The sequence below is a fragment of the Xenopus laevis genome, chromosome 9_10S (genome assembly GCF_017654675.1).
Source record: "Xenopus laevis strain J_2021 chromosome 9_10S, Xenopus_laevis_v10.1, whole genome shotgun sequence".
NCBI classification, from domain to species: Eukaryota; Metazoa; Chordata; class Amphibia; order Anura; family Pipidae; genus Xenopus; species Xenopus laevis.
Genome location: NC_054388.1, coordinates 43,102,972 through 43,118,327, shown reverse-complemented (window position 1 = coordinate 43,118,327; position 15,356 = coordinate 43,102,972). Strand labels below are relative to the sequence as shown.

Genomic DNA, 15,356 nt, shown 5'->3' with positions numbered 1-15,356 from the left:
GACAATGCAATCATCCTGCCCCAACTGCATCTCCTGTTCCTTCCTGACTCCTACTCCTGTAGTGCCATTGCTGAGAGATGTGCTTGGATGCTAGGCATATCGTATCCCGCACTTGCTGGCTCTGAGCTTTCTGACACTTCACTTCTTCTTGTGTCACCACAGGTTGCATGGCAATAATTATACACCTTGCAGCCAAATCTGTGTGAGCTGAGCTTGGCAGGAACCCTCAGTTCTGAATCCCAATCAGTCCTGCCTTGTCGGACTCAGCGATTTGCTGAAATATGTACACTATGCTCATTCTGGAACTTTCCGGGAGGATTCCTCTGTTGGAGTGTTTACATTGTCAGAAAAATAACTGGCTCAGAGAATCCTCTCCTAATTATGAAAGGCCCTATGTGTATCATATTGTTTTGCTGTGATATAAAGTTTTATGGACTAAGTTTCAAACTTTTTTTTGTCATGGGTGAAATGGCATATTTGTCTCCAAATTAAAGTATATCCTCAATTTGTTTTTTTTACCCCACAGACAATAAGCATTGTGTGCCCAGAACATTCCTTCTCTGTATATTTGTATTTATACATATGGGAAGGAGCTACCACATTGTTTCTCTTAGACAGTACAATATGAAAGTATAACTTATTGTGTGCCCAGAACATTCCTTCTCTGTATATTTGTATTTATACATATGGACAGGAGGTGCCATATTGTTTCCCTTACACAGTACAGTATGAGCTTATTGTGCACCCAGAACATTCCTTTTCTATTTATTTGTATTTATTATACATATAGCAGGGAGTTACTCATGAGTAACACTAGGGTACGGTCTGACTTTATACACCAATGCAGTAACAGTGGGACAACAATAATAAAGTTGTATATTGACTGGAGCATCTCATAGAATTAATTTGATATTAATAAAGGACCCAGACCAGTGATTGTCTTCTGCACAAAAATGGATAAGCTTGGGGTACTTTATTTTTCAGCTCTTCTGACGCCCCTGCATCTCTGAAGGGGTCTAGAGTAAGCCACTAGAATCAATCGAGGTGCCTAAGAACTTGTAATGTGTTGTAGCCCGCTCGCACAACCCTGGCCTTCAGTACTTCAGCGCCTGGTGCACGGTCCTAAGCAGACTCTCCAAAAAAACACTGGCACTCAAAGGCAGGTAACGGCAGGGTTATACCCTTGCGTATTTATTCTACAAACGTGCAACGTTTCGGGGTCAAACCCCTTGCTTGACAAAGGGGTTTGACCCCAAAACGTTGCACGTTTGCAGAATAAATACGCAAGGGTATAACCCTGCCGTTACCTGCCTTTGAGTGCCAGTGTTTTTTTGGAGAGCCTAAGAACTTGTCCCTGATCCCACCACCCGCACAGTAATTTTACCCTTCCTTGTCCTTTAATGTGCTACAAACCATGACACTGATTGGTGTGGTGCCAATAAATGAACCCTTCTGTAACCAAGAAAGTTCACATTAGAAGCTTTTATTTTCACATCATTTCAGGCCAGTACCCAAGTGAGCTCTGTCTCTCTCTCTCTCTCTCTCTCTCTCTCTCTCTCTCTCTCTCTCTCTCTCTCTCTCTCTCTCTCTCTCTCTCTCTCTCTCTCTCTCTCTGTGATTGCAAAGTCCTTGACATCCTTTCAAGAAAACTTGATTTCTCTTTTGCAGCCTCGCGGCGTTTCTCCGATGTTCCCACGAGCATGGAACCACCAGCTCCCCTGAACACCATAGGTACAAAGAGAATGTTGTCAGTGTGCCGGCAATCTGCCTGTGCTTAGTGGTGTTCAACTTTGTGCTTCTCTTTGTTTACGCTCAATGGTGTTTCTGCTACTTAAATTTACTGACGTGGGGGGCACCCCTTTTATGATTGTCTTTTTTATCTGGTTTGTCTGCTCTAATAAAGTTAAAAAAAAAATGTAAAGAATTAAACAGATATTTGGTACCTATATGTTTTTGGTGAAACAAATTGCAGTGTTTTGTGACTGTGCTTTATTAGTACATGTGGACTTTCTCTGTATATCTGCTGTGATGGTGCGTTTGTCTAATTCGCTTTATGTATGGGACTGTTATGTCATTACAACCGGAGAAGGATATGTGATCACCTCTAATTCCTGATATTTATGGAATATGAACAACAACCATGGTAGAGTGCTTCCACCCCTGATCATGTACCCTTTGTGGTACCAGGTGCTACACCAGAGGACCCACTCCTGCCATACGGGTCATACAGATACATAGAAAAATTCCAGTGGCACACTGAATGCTGAAAAAGTATAACATTTTATTCACCCCAACCACATACAGAAAAAGGTTTGGGGTGATTAAAATGTTACACTTTTTCAGCATTCAGTGTGCCACTGGGATTTTTCTATTTATGGAATATGAAACAGAATTCTACTCTGAAATCTCTGAGCAGATGATCAAGTAAGGGTTGTGACCAGTTGCAATAAATAACTTTAATTTCACCCATATTTGATCCCATACCCAGGCTTTATTACTTCTGTCATCTGATGCAAGTAAGGACGCCCAAACCCTGACCATATTAATTGTGTCTTCTTCTGAGAATAAAGGTCCCATATGCTGACCATATTACTTAGTGTTCTCCTGCTGCAAATAAATGTCCTCATATTCTGATTCCTGACTCCATTTTTTGTATCTTTTACTGCCCTGACAATATTTTTTATGTCTTCTACTGCAAGTAAAGATGCCCATAGCCTGTCCATTTTACTTGTATCTTCTAATTCACTAAAGTTGCTGATAACCTGACGATATTTCTTGTATATTTTACTGCACTATCCTCTAACCAAATTATATATGTGTCTTCTGCTGCAAATAAAGATGCCCATACCCTGACCACATTACTTGTATCCTCAAATGCACTAATGGTGTCCCTACCCTGACCATATTACATCTGTGTCTTCTACAGTAAAAGACACAGATGTAATATGGTCAGGGTAGGGACACCATAAGTGCAGTGGAGGATACAAGTAATGTGGTCAGGGTATGGTAAACTTACTTGCAGTAGAAGTTCTACTGCAAGTAAAGTTTACCATACCCTGACCACATTACTTGTATCTTCTACTGCAGTAATGCTGCCCATACCCTGCTGCAAGTAAAAGTAACCTTTTCTGACCAAAGTGACAATCAAGAAGAGTATTATTCATAACCAAAGCAATCAGTTTTCTAGTAAAATATTGATCAGGCTGAGAGGAAAATGTTGCTGGCCAAGACCACAATGGGCAGTGGTTGTGGTATCTCTACACTCTCCTTAGTAACTAATGTAATATTAAACTGTTTTCCATGGCTGAAGCAAAAAATGGACTCATTGCTTAAATTATGCCTATTTTAGCTATAACTGCTGATAAGTAATTTACCCTGCTGCCTGAAATATATATTCCTTTACTTGCTATAAATACATTGCACATACTAATGGAAATAATACAGCTTAGTGTGTGGATACTGTATAATTCAAGTTTATTCAAGTTTATTTATTTTTTTATAAAAATGCTGTTATATATTCCAGAGTTGCAGGAGCGAGTATTGGCTTATTCACATTTCATGTTGGTCTTTAATGTTGAATTTCCTAACATGTATCTGTCAATATAATGATGTCTGTATGTATACTGATATACATATAAATAGTAACATATATGTAGCACTCGACGGGAATGCTTGTGAAAAAAATCAAGATGTATTGAAACAATTCCGGCGTTTCGAATACCAACTGTTCTCTTTCTCAAGGATAAAGAAAAAGAAAGCACAGTTGGTGTTTGAAACGTTGAAAACATTGGATTTTTTTCAATAAATCTTGATTTTTTTTCCACAAGTATTCCCGTTGAGTGCGGTACTATGTTACTTTATTTACCAGCACCCGGGCAAATTGCTAAGGTGTATAGCAGTTTGAATAAATATTGACCACAAGCAGTTAATCCTCCTTCTCACTGAAAGTTTGGCAATTTTTGATGTTCGATACATCCTTGTAAGAGGATTGAAGCATTCACCTATAGTGCAAATTGGCTGAGCTCAGATTCCCTCACCTTCTACAAGTTGCAAATAAGTTTAGGTGTGCTCCTCCATGTTTTTATATATATATATATATATATATATATATATATATATATATATATATATATATATATATATATATATATATATATATATATATATATATATATATATATATATATATTGTATACTGTTACATACTGTATGTATACATTTTGTATTCTGTTATATTATTACCTGTGCACTTTTCACTGTCATTCCAGTCTATATTTTATTTTTTATATTTTATTCTAGAGCTTAAAGTGTAATATATATATATATATATATCTATCTATATCTATCTATATCTATCTATCTATATATATATATATATATATATATATATATATATATATATATATATATATATATATATATATATATATATATATATACTAAATCTTTTTCCATATTTGTCTGTTGTTTTTATAATTGCCATGCTTCCCAATTGACTTTTAGCCCATATGGGGTAAAAATACACAATATTTAAAAATGAAATCTCCTTACAGTTATCTAATTTCATTAGCATAAACATTTTTCTCCCCAAATTCCAGCCTAACTGACTGGCCACTGGGAATTCTCTCCAAACCTCAATTGAACTAGGTTTCTGATTGGCCCCCTGACATTGCTTTGTCAGTTCCACAGTTTTGGAACCACTGGGCTACAGGATTCAAGACTAATACATGCAATATGGAAGAGTTGAGCAGAATTGTTTATTCTAGTAATAGTCTCCCTTTGTAGTTGAACTGGTTTTTCTACTTTGACTTAGAAGTAATATAGAGTATAGTTTCCTAGTGTCAATATTCCACTGAATGGCCTTTCCTAACTCCTTCTTACTACCTTCTCTTCATTAACTCTACCTGTGCTTTCTCATTCAGGAGGACACTATGGGAAGGATATATATCGTAGTGGAGGTCCCGATCTTCACAATTTTATTTCCTCCGGCTTTGTGACCTTAGGACGAGGACATGTCAAGGGTATAGTAAAATCAGTTTTATATTCCACATACATGGTTGTTACTGTGCTTTCGCATATGTTATGGTTTTGTCTGTCCCATTGGCCCAACTTGCTCTGTACATCTGTCAATAAGCCAACCACACTCTTATATGAGCTGTTGATATTTAGTGACTTTGTTGGTTTATGTTGAGTGTTCTTATTGAAAGATCCACCTTGGTGGGAAAATACACATTATTTATATGTAAAGCTTATCTTGCAAACCATTACATTTATAGTACGGTATAGTTTAATATATACACAGAACATTCCTTCTCTGTATATTTCTCATAAAGGAAGAAGGTACAGAATATGAGGCTATAGTTTATTGTGTGCCCAGATATTTCCATCTTTTTATATTTGTATTTATACATGTAGAAGGAGCTTCCATATTGTTTTCCTTAGTCAGTACAGGATGAGTGTATAGCTTATCATGTGCCAAGAACATTCCTTCTCTTTATATTTGTATTTATACATATGGATATAAAGTGCCATGTTGTTTCCCTTAGACAATTTCCCTTAGAGGGTATAGCTTATTGTGTGCCCAGACTATTCCTTTGAATATTTGTATGTATACATAAAGTATGGGTATTTATGGGTATGTATACACACTTAGACAGTGCCTAGAATTTTATTTTTATTTATACAGAAGGGTGAGAGCAGCAACATTGTTGTATACATTAATTATAGCTCATGCTGTACTGCAATGCAGAATGATAGCTCCTGCATAAAGATGTGCATGCTCTGTGCATACAAAATTTGCTATCATATTGTAACATAGAGGAATAAAGGCTATGTTATAAAAGTCAAAAAACGTTGTACCATGTTTACCTAAACAGGTACCCAATAAATGCTACCTGCTGATTGCTTAGGGATACTAGACCATGTTAAACTTAGTAACTTTTATTGCATTACCCTCTGTAGGAATAAATGAAGAAACCCTTTTGTCACTCCATTATGTTCCCACTAGCAAAGATTTAACATCTTCCCTTAGACCTGTAGCATGGTTCAGTCAGGGGGTATATATTCTTTATGAAATGAACTAGGCCATTGATTGATCTGAGTAGGATACAGTAAGTATATCCTGTAAACAAGCAATGCTGAAGAGGGCAGAAGACTAATTTATAGTGATGGGCGAATTAGTCCCGTTTCGATTCGCCAAGAATTTTGCCAATTACCCGCGAATTTGCAGCAAATTTTCAAATTTATTCACTGCGAATTTGCATCTGGTGAATAAATTAGCCCATCTCTACTAATTTATAAATAATGACATTATATACTTGATCAGAAATTGAAAGTGGTGCTTCTGATGCAGCTCCTAGCATCTGGAGACTTAACGACACAATATTAATGATGGGGGGGTCCGAATCGCAGGCAGCATATGGCTTCTTTCTCCCTTAGAGGTGTGCATTGTTCTAAGTTGAATTTTTTCAGTAACATGGCTCTTTTATTTGTTGCTTGGGATTCAGAAGGTTCAATGTTTAACTGATCCCATATGCTTACTGACTGTACATCACATCATGTTTCCTTGACGATAGCAGCTGCCTTCATCCTGTTCCCCCTGTAGATACGCAAAACTGTGTCGGCCATTTCTTCTCCAAAAGGATGTAAAGCCATATTTTAGATTCTTTATATACAATAGTCATCTAATATAATTTCATTGGTCATTTAAAATACATTCTGTTATACATCAACACATATAAAATCTATATCCTATATGACTAATTATCAAGATACCTAAATGCAAGCTTGGTTTTTTGCTACCTTGCTTTATGCATATAAAATGAATGCTTTGTAACTAGGGATGGGCGAATAGACTTGTATGGCATTGTTCAGCATTGACCTAGAGCTTTAAATGGTAAAAATACTTATCAAAATATGAACTTTCGATGCAGAGGCATACAATAATGTATAGCCATACAGTTCAATAGGTACAGATACATTCATAGCAGGATAGAGTTTCTCCTGAAGAATGACATCGTGTTCCATTGCTTCCTACTCATTGGTTGCTATTGCTTACTAATTTTTCACTGAATATAGCTTTCTGCAGGGCAGAACTAGTAGTAGGCAGTTGTTTAGGGTGCAGTTTTCATCAGTAGACATTGGAATTGATCGATGGAAGGGGAAGTTTAGGAACTGACAGCCGGGTGGTAGCAGCAGTAAGGGTGAGGTGGAATGTTGTGGGTACCAATCAGCTGGGGCAGGCCAAGTAGTATTGCATTTGGCACCAAGACTACTTACCCCCAAGTTCATTAAAGTAAGATTATAGTTAAAGGGTCTCTGTACCAAAGAGCTTACAATCTCTTAATTGAATCATTTCAGTTTAATGGATTTAAATCAGCTTGGCACTGATCTTGTGGGCATATTTTTTCATGTGAGCATTCACATACATACTTAATAAGGTGTCATGTTCAGACACAGGTAATAGTTAACTATAGTGTAACTACAGGTTACTGGGCACCACAGCAAAATCATTTTAGACCCCCAAAACTTTGGAACAAGAAATGTTTATTCAATATGTATTGACAACATGTATTGTGAATCAGTGCATCACTGGGCACCTTCTACCTCTTGGACCCACCCAGAACTGGCAGAACTGGCATTGCCTGCTTTGAGAGTGAAGATAATTGCAAGAGCAAACAGTTGTAACAGAGGTTTAATCATTTAGGGAGAGGATATTTATTGTGTTAATTTGTTAGTTCAACATGGAGAACAGAAAAAAGTGGGAGAATTGGTTTCAATTCCATGATGCTGTCCAGTAGCAGAAGTTAGAGTTCCACAAAGATGCAGCTCCTGCTCTTGGATTTTGTTATGCCATGTTTTGAGTGTCGTTGGCACTGCACATGCTCAGTGTGCTCTGGTCTGCTATATGGAGGCTTAGCTTAGGGTCATTAGAAATCAAAGGTAAATAAGGTTCATCTGTCATTGAAGCTGATGCTACAGGGCTGATTATTATATTCTGATGCATAATTTACTGTTTTTATTATAGTGCGAGTCTGAATTAATTACTGATTAGGCATGAATGAAATATTATATATATCCTGTCTATGGTGAGTGGATGCCTTAGCTCAGGTAAGTGGCCGCAGCCCAGAGCATGTGCTGAGAATTTGCAGAGAAGAAGAAGGTGAGCTGTGGGCATATTCAGACTGTGGGGGCTTTGGGTTAGTACAGAAACCCAATATTATGTGTGGATTTTTATCCCACTTCCTTGCTAAGCTTTACTTCTCCTTTAAAGCATTGCTTATTCTGATAAATGTTCAGAACGTCAGACACTTAATTCATCTTTTTCTAACTAAAGGTGGCCATACACGGGCAGATTAAAGCTGCCAATATTGGCCGTTTAGACCGATTCGGTCTAAAAAAAAAGCCCATTGCCATTAATGCATTTTGACAAAAAAGTCTCCATAAGAAAAACTCCCATTCACTTTAATGCATTAGGACTAAAAAAGTCTCCATAAGAAAAATGCCCATAGGCTTTAATGCATTAGGCCAAAAATAGTTGCCATAAGAAAAAACGGCCATTGACTTTAATGTATTTTGAGTAAGAAAAATTGTTGTAAAAAAAGTCGCGAGTAAAAATACCAATTTACGTCAATATCAATTTTTCGCTCATAACTATTCATTAGCTAAACAAACCGTTTCTTCTTTGATTTGATCTCTCTTATAATTTGTTGCATATTTTTTATACTCCTCAAACTGAATTTTTTTAAGGGAAGTAAAGGACGGTTTTCTTCTTGTGCATCATTAAGGTCCTAATTGTTGATCCACACCTTTTTCTAACTTATTCACTTTCAATGTAATTAGATGCCGATAGCCCTGAACACCGACTCCAAAAGGGAACCTGTTCTGCTTTTGTGCTGCTCATCTTTACAGAAATAAAAAAGCAAACTCAGATGTGTGACATTTAAGGGTTTGGATGAAAGGGGACATTCTCTTTTTGAAGCTTCTAGTAGGCAGACTGACTGCTAAGTACCTGACATTTAAGAGTGTCTAACAAGGAGTGACTGTCAAAAATACTGAAAAGTTATAAAAATAATCCAAGAGGGAGACTATCCAGATGGTGAAAGTTTTAGGGATTGAAACTATGACTGGAATTTTAGCAAAACACAAGAAAGCAGCTTAGTCTGGGAGAACACTGAGGCCGTCATATTTAAATGATCAGACAGTCCAACCAGTCCTCAGCCAATCAGTCCAATGTAACCCAGTCTCTTGGGTGATCAGATCCTTTTTGTTTGCTGTAATGGACAATGGTGTACAGACAATTTATCCACCCAGACCCCCTGAATACACAGTATGTGCCAGAAGGCTTAAGTGGTGTAGCATCACAGTCCAGGGGTATTGTATAATAACACTCGGGCAAAAGGGATAATATCACCAGCAGATAAAATATCATAGAGTATCTCATAGTCTGTACAGAGAGATACAATCTATTTTAAATTGTACTAAGCACAATTCAGCAGGAACATCACCTAAGTTTGCTCCTAGGCTGTACAGAAAGATACCATAAACTGTGACAGCATAGGTATTCTCCTGTACTAAGCACAATTCAGCAGGAACATACCATAAGATTGCTCATAGGCTGTACAGAAAGATACAATAAACTGTGACAGCATAGGTATTCTCATGTACTAAGCACAATTCAACAGGAACATACACTAAGTTTGCTCATAGGCTGTACAGAGAGATACCATAGACGGTGGCAGCATAGGTATTAATCTGTACTAAGCACAACTCAGCAGGAATAGCCCCCTAACTTTGCTCATAGCTAGGGTTGTCACTTGCCCGTAAAAATTATGGTTGATCCCAATGTTATTAATAGGGAAAAAATATAAATATATAGGAAGGCCGGTATTTTTTTATAGAAAAGGTGGCAACCCTACTCATAGCCTGTACAGAAAGTTACTATAACACTATGACAGCATTGTTATCCCCTTGCACTAAGCACAATTCAGCAGGAACAGCCCCCTTAAGGTGGCCGTACATACAGAAAACTGCTCGTTTGGCGGTCTCTCCCAGATATGCTTACCTTGAGGTGGGCAATATCGGGCTGATCCGATCGTGGGCCCTAGGGCCCAACGATCGGATCCTAACGCATGGGAAACGGGTCGGATCGCGGGACCGCATCAACGAACAGATGCGGCCGCGATCCGACGGGATTTTTCGTCCCATCCGATCGAGATCTGGCAGACTTTCGCCCAGATCTCGATCGGTGAAGCCCGTCGGGGGCCCCATACACGGGCCAATAAGCTGCCGACACGGTCTGTCGGCAGCTTTTATCGGCCCGTGTATGGCCACCATAAGTCTGCTTATAAACTGTGAGCAATTGCTCCACCAGGGCTGGCACAAAATAAACCTATAAATGATAAATTTTTAGCTAAAGATTTGTATCTTTAATTTACTTTTTATTTCCATCCAGATATAGAAATGACAGTACATTACAGCACAATAGAATATAGAAGGATTCATGAATAGAATCCTTTGTGTAACTGAAGTTCCCTTTACTCAGTACCCTGAATATTTATTCCTTATGCAGAAAATCACTATGTTCTACTCGACAATGCAGTCTGTTCTCCTTCATGCTGCTCTTCAAGATGGTGCAACAAAATTTCCCCCAACTTCTTTTGTCTGCCCAAGTTTCCGTAGCCGGGAATGATAGAACTCCATTATATTCCGTTCCTGTTCAGTGCACCTCAATGATTCCTTGCCTGCCTGCAGGAAGAGAAAGCGGCCCCTTAGGTATTATATCAAACAAAACACAATAAATATGGCGGTATGGAGATAGGAAGCCGCTGGGATACTGATTCTTTGTATTGTTACATACAATGGATGTATAAATGCCCATATTTGTAAAAAATGTAGTATTTACAAAAGTGGAGAGGAGAGAACAGAAGGGGTTTTTTGTATAATAATGTACAGTGGGGAGATCAGAGCAGATAACTTTCTGTCCTTTGACTTTTTGGAAACTGCATTTAAGTTAAAGGGACATTTACATTAATGAGCCTCGCTCTTCAGGCAGAAACCCATCAACCATACAGTGAATAGTGTTTTTAGTCAGCTGTAAATAAAACAGTGAAAGCAAACATCTGATTGGTTACCATGGTTTACTGCCCAGGTCCAAATTTGCCTGATGTAAATGATCCCCTGTGACTACTTGAATTTCTCAAGCCTGAAGCTTGGTTCCCCCTCTAAAGCTTTAAATTTTTTCCTGGATTATCGGAGACACTGAATAACTTTTGATGCACTCGAAAAACCAGTGGCGTAACTACCGGGGGAGTAGGGGTGCAATTGCACCAGGGGCCACCCCCCCCCTCGGAGATAGCCCACTGGAGATAGCGCCGCAGCGACTGGAGATAGCACCACAGTACAACGGTAAGGAAAAAATGCACTTCTAGTGAATCTAAGGGGGGTGGGTGCCTGGAGACTGTTAGTTACATTACTGCCAAAAACATTCCCTCCAGAGTGACATTGTTTGCATAGGCTATGGACTTAAAGGATCAACCCAGTGGAAATGAAACCCCCTGAAGAAGAACAACAATGGGAAGGTAACAGATAAAGACACAAGATAACAGCTCCTTGGTACAAATGAGAATAGCACCCAATAGTAAAAATTCACGTCCCACTGCAACAATAGAGAGAAACAATAGCCTGCCTGAAAGCAGTTCCATCCTGTAGTGCTGGCTCTTTCTGAAAGCACATGACCAGGCAAAATGACCTAAAATGGCTGCTTACTTGTTGGTTCAGGTACAACATTTTGTACAGTAGAGTGAATTATTTTCAGTTTAAACAATGTAATTTAGAAATAAAAAACGACACCATTAAAATCATGACAGTATCCCTTAAAGTACTTGTTGAGGCAGTGTCAGTACAACCGGCTTAAGTTACTGGTTCTGGAAAGGAACTAGGGGACCTTGTGATCCCCAGACCCTTACCAACCCAAGCACTATTAACTGATGCGTTTTGAAAAAAGCATGTTTTCCTGTGACAGAATCCATTTATGCTGGTTAACTTTTTGTCCCTCCTCCCCATCCGAAATATAGATTTCAAGCTTCCTTCTTAGAGACCAGCTCTCTTTCTCTTTAGCCCTCTGAAACTGAATAAAAAGACTCCATCTTGGATACTTCATTCTGAAAAAGATCCTTAAGCCATCCTCAAATCTCCTCTTCTATCAGTTCCATCTCCAACCTCCAAAGCCCTTTGCTAAAACCCATCCTACCTAACAGACCATAATGAAAAAGTAAAGCTAAGAGGTCTGAAAATTCAGGCACATGCTTATTCTGCGACAGATCCATCTTTAGATTTTTTGTAATTTTTGATACTAGATCTGTTACTGGCCTCTCTCTTCACCTGAACCCTTGGCCCCAAGGGCACCTCTTCCCCTTTCTCCATCACCTCCCCTTCCTCCAGAAGCTCTCACTCTAAATCCTGAGACTCCCAGCAACATCTTTCTTTTTCTTTTTCCTTCTGACACTGCTTTTCTTTTCCTTTTCTCCCTCTCCTCTTCAGTCATCCCCTTCCAATGCTGCAAACCTATTCCCAGTATCAAAAGTAATTTTCCCAGGTATATTCTACTATATTCTATATACCTCCATTGTCCCCCAACTCCCCAATCCCTTCAGAATGGGCACAGTAGCTTCCTTCCCCCCAGCACCCAGCACTCATTCAGTACAGAGGGAACAGTTTCTGAAAGTAATTTGCTCATTTGCTCCTCTATGTTTGAACAGGACTTCTTAATGTTGTGCCAGACCTCTGGGCAATCCCTATAAGCATGGCCTTCCCTTAAGCACAGATTGCATCTGATCTTATGCTCTTCCCAATAAAGAATGAATTAGACAAGTGCGGTTGAACATACCCCGGGGAATTCAGTTTAACCTGGACCTTGTCCCTCCCCACCCAGAAATGTCCTCATCAAATATCCTGACTAGTGGAGACAAAACAGTGCACTTCCACTTCAGCCACATCACAATGTATTCTGGGTGCACAGACCCACTTTCATGATAATGGTAACATAGTTTATGACTTGGAGATAGGTATCCGGAAACCCTCCCATTCCTTTGCCCCCTTCTGCAGGTTGTATCTTCTCCAGAATTCCTACAGGCCCTGTGGCAGTTTGAAACTTAAGATCAAGTTCAGTGTCAGTGATACTTAGCAGGGCAAATACACCAGCAGTGGTAAATCTCATAAGTCCCCGAATCAAGTTTTTTTCTGGTATTTATACATATGGGGAAGGAGGTGCCATATTGTTTCCCAGTATGGGAACAGTATGAAGATATAGCTAATGTGTGCCTAGAACATTCCTTCTCTGTATAATTGTATTAATATATATGTGTGTGTGTTGGAGCTGCCAAGAATTCTGGATAACTGATTACCATGGTTGTTACATAATACATTGTAAGGATAATTTCTTACTGAGTTAGCTGCCCCTTTGTGCCCTTGTGGTGTAAATATAGTCCTCATGGCACTAACAAGCAACATGGGCTGGCATTGTGACCCCCTGAGTGTTTCAGCCCAAATTATCTCAGTTCATTTATCTCTACATACAGAACTGTGGCCCCGGGGGAGGCTGTTACAGGGATATGGAACGGCTGTTGTTGATTTATCTTTGCAGCAAGTGCATCTCAGTGGTACCGCTTTCTGAACATTTATTTTATGGATCTGTCATTTACCAACGCTCATTGACGTTCCGTAATTAAAGAGGAAATTCATCTCAACATGAGTTTATTGTAGGATGAAAAGTGTATCTTCCTTATATTAGTTTACTAAGGATGGGGATTTTGTTCACTAATTTATCATTTGTAATGGCAAAAATCTGCAGAATGTACACCAGTGATAGGTCTTACTCTGGTGTAAATACCGTCCGATAGATTAGGGGCTTTGCACTTAAACTTTCAGAGGACAATCGGTTTGGAAATAAAAATGAGTTGCAATAAGGTTGTACTGATGCAGTCATTCTGCTCATCTGTAGCTTTAATTCCTCTGCCTCGTCCTCAAATTAACAGAATCTGGGACAGCAGCAGCTGGTCAATATCGCCTTTCCACCGTCATTCATCATGTGCGATGTCTTACACATTCTCATGACATGGCAGAACTTTGGTACCATTGATTCTCAGTAGTTAAAAGGAAATCGGCAAATGTCATTGGCTGGGAAATCAGATGAAATGTTCTTAGGCTTTCTGGCATCCTTTTAAGTAGCATCATACTGGGCCGCTTGGTTTTGTCAGGAAAAGATTATTGCAGCTTCCAGAAAATGTCACTAATGTAATGAATCATTTTACATGATGTGCACTTTTCCCAAATTCTAGCACTTACCCATTTTAGCATTCACCTATTGTAAGCAGCAGTCCTGCCCTGCTTTATGGCTGAGATTCTAGCTATCTTTATAGCAGAGCATTCTGTCACAGTGGCACAACCTAGGGATGATACTGTACTATACTGAAGTTCACAATTGTGTCGTAATACTCATTCTTGCTCCCAGTCATGATTCATTCTAATTGCAACCCTTTTATACAAATGAATCCTCACATAGGATTGTGTAATGGTCCAGTAACACTACAGAGTTTTTTCTTCTTCTCCATGCTTCGTGGCCCACTGAATTTTACAAGTTTCATGGCTTGATGCACTGGTAACATTTAGTTATGCCCTTACATTTTCTCAAAACTGACTCACTAGTACTCATAATGATAAATGCACCAACTGATAAGATTTATTCCACTAAAAATTCTTCAAAAACTTTTTTTCTACAACTGCTCACTAGAGCGCAGACACTTTCCCAACAACTCATCTCTAGAAGTTTTAGAACTTATTCCCAACAACTTCTCACTAGAAAACACGGAGCCTCACATCGGTGCACTGCAATTTTTTTTTTTAAGGTCCAGGAGATCGGGGTCTGGCCTGGCGGGGGCCCACCAGGTTTTTTTCCCGGTGTCCCGACCCTGCTTCTGCCTACCACTAGTTCCGGCCCTACAAGTCGAAACACAAAATGTGATGCTATATAGAACAAGTGAAAACGTTAAAAGGTCGAAAAAGATAAAAACAGAGAAAAAAATGGTTGTATTTACTCATTTCACACCCCGAGCCGTGCTCCTATCAGCAGAAAACTGTGAGCACCACCATTCGATTGCCTTCTTCTTTCTTCAAATGGGGCAGAGGCATTCAAAGTAAAATGAAATAGCTGGCTTTTCCGTTAAAGTTTCACTCTACTGCTCAAGCACAGCGTGAGAAAAAAGAAGAAGCAGGAAGAGTATTGCTCTGTGGTGCTTGCTGGAAGAACCCCAGGCTGTGCAGTTTTCTGCTGATAGGAGCACCGGCCTGGATTGTCAGGT

General features: G+C 39.1%; 1 protein-coding gene across 6 annotated transcripts in view; it reads left to right on the top strand.

The window, feature by feature from the left end:
* shisa6.S (shisa family member 6 S homeolog) overlaps positions 1-15,356 on the top strand; it is a 115,586-nt gene that overhangs the window by 42,569 nt on the left and 57,661 nt on the right. For 3 of the 6 annotated variants that reach the window (XM_041578338.1, XM_041578339.1, XM_041578341.1), the window contains exons 4-5: positions 1,669-1,731; positions 4,923-5,021. In XM_041578338.1, the coding sequence (XP_041434272.1) occupies positions 1,669-1,731; positions 4,923-5,021 (162 nt within the window). The remainder of the gene's footprint in view (positions 1-1,668; positions 1,732-4,922; positions 5,022-15,356) is intronic. The other 3 variants (XM_041578340.1, XM_018238561.2, XM_041578342.1) reach the window with 1 other exon arrangement.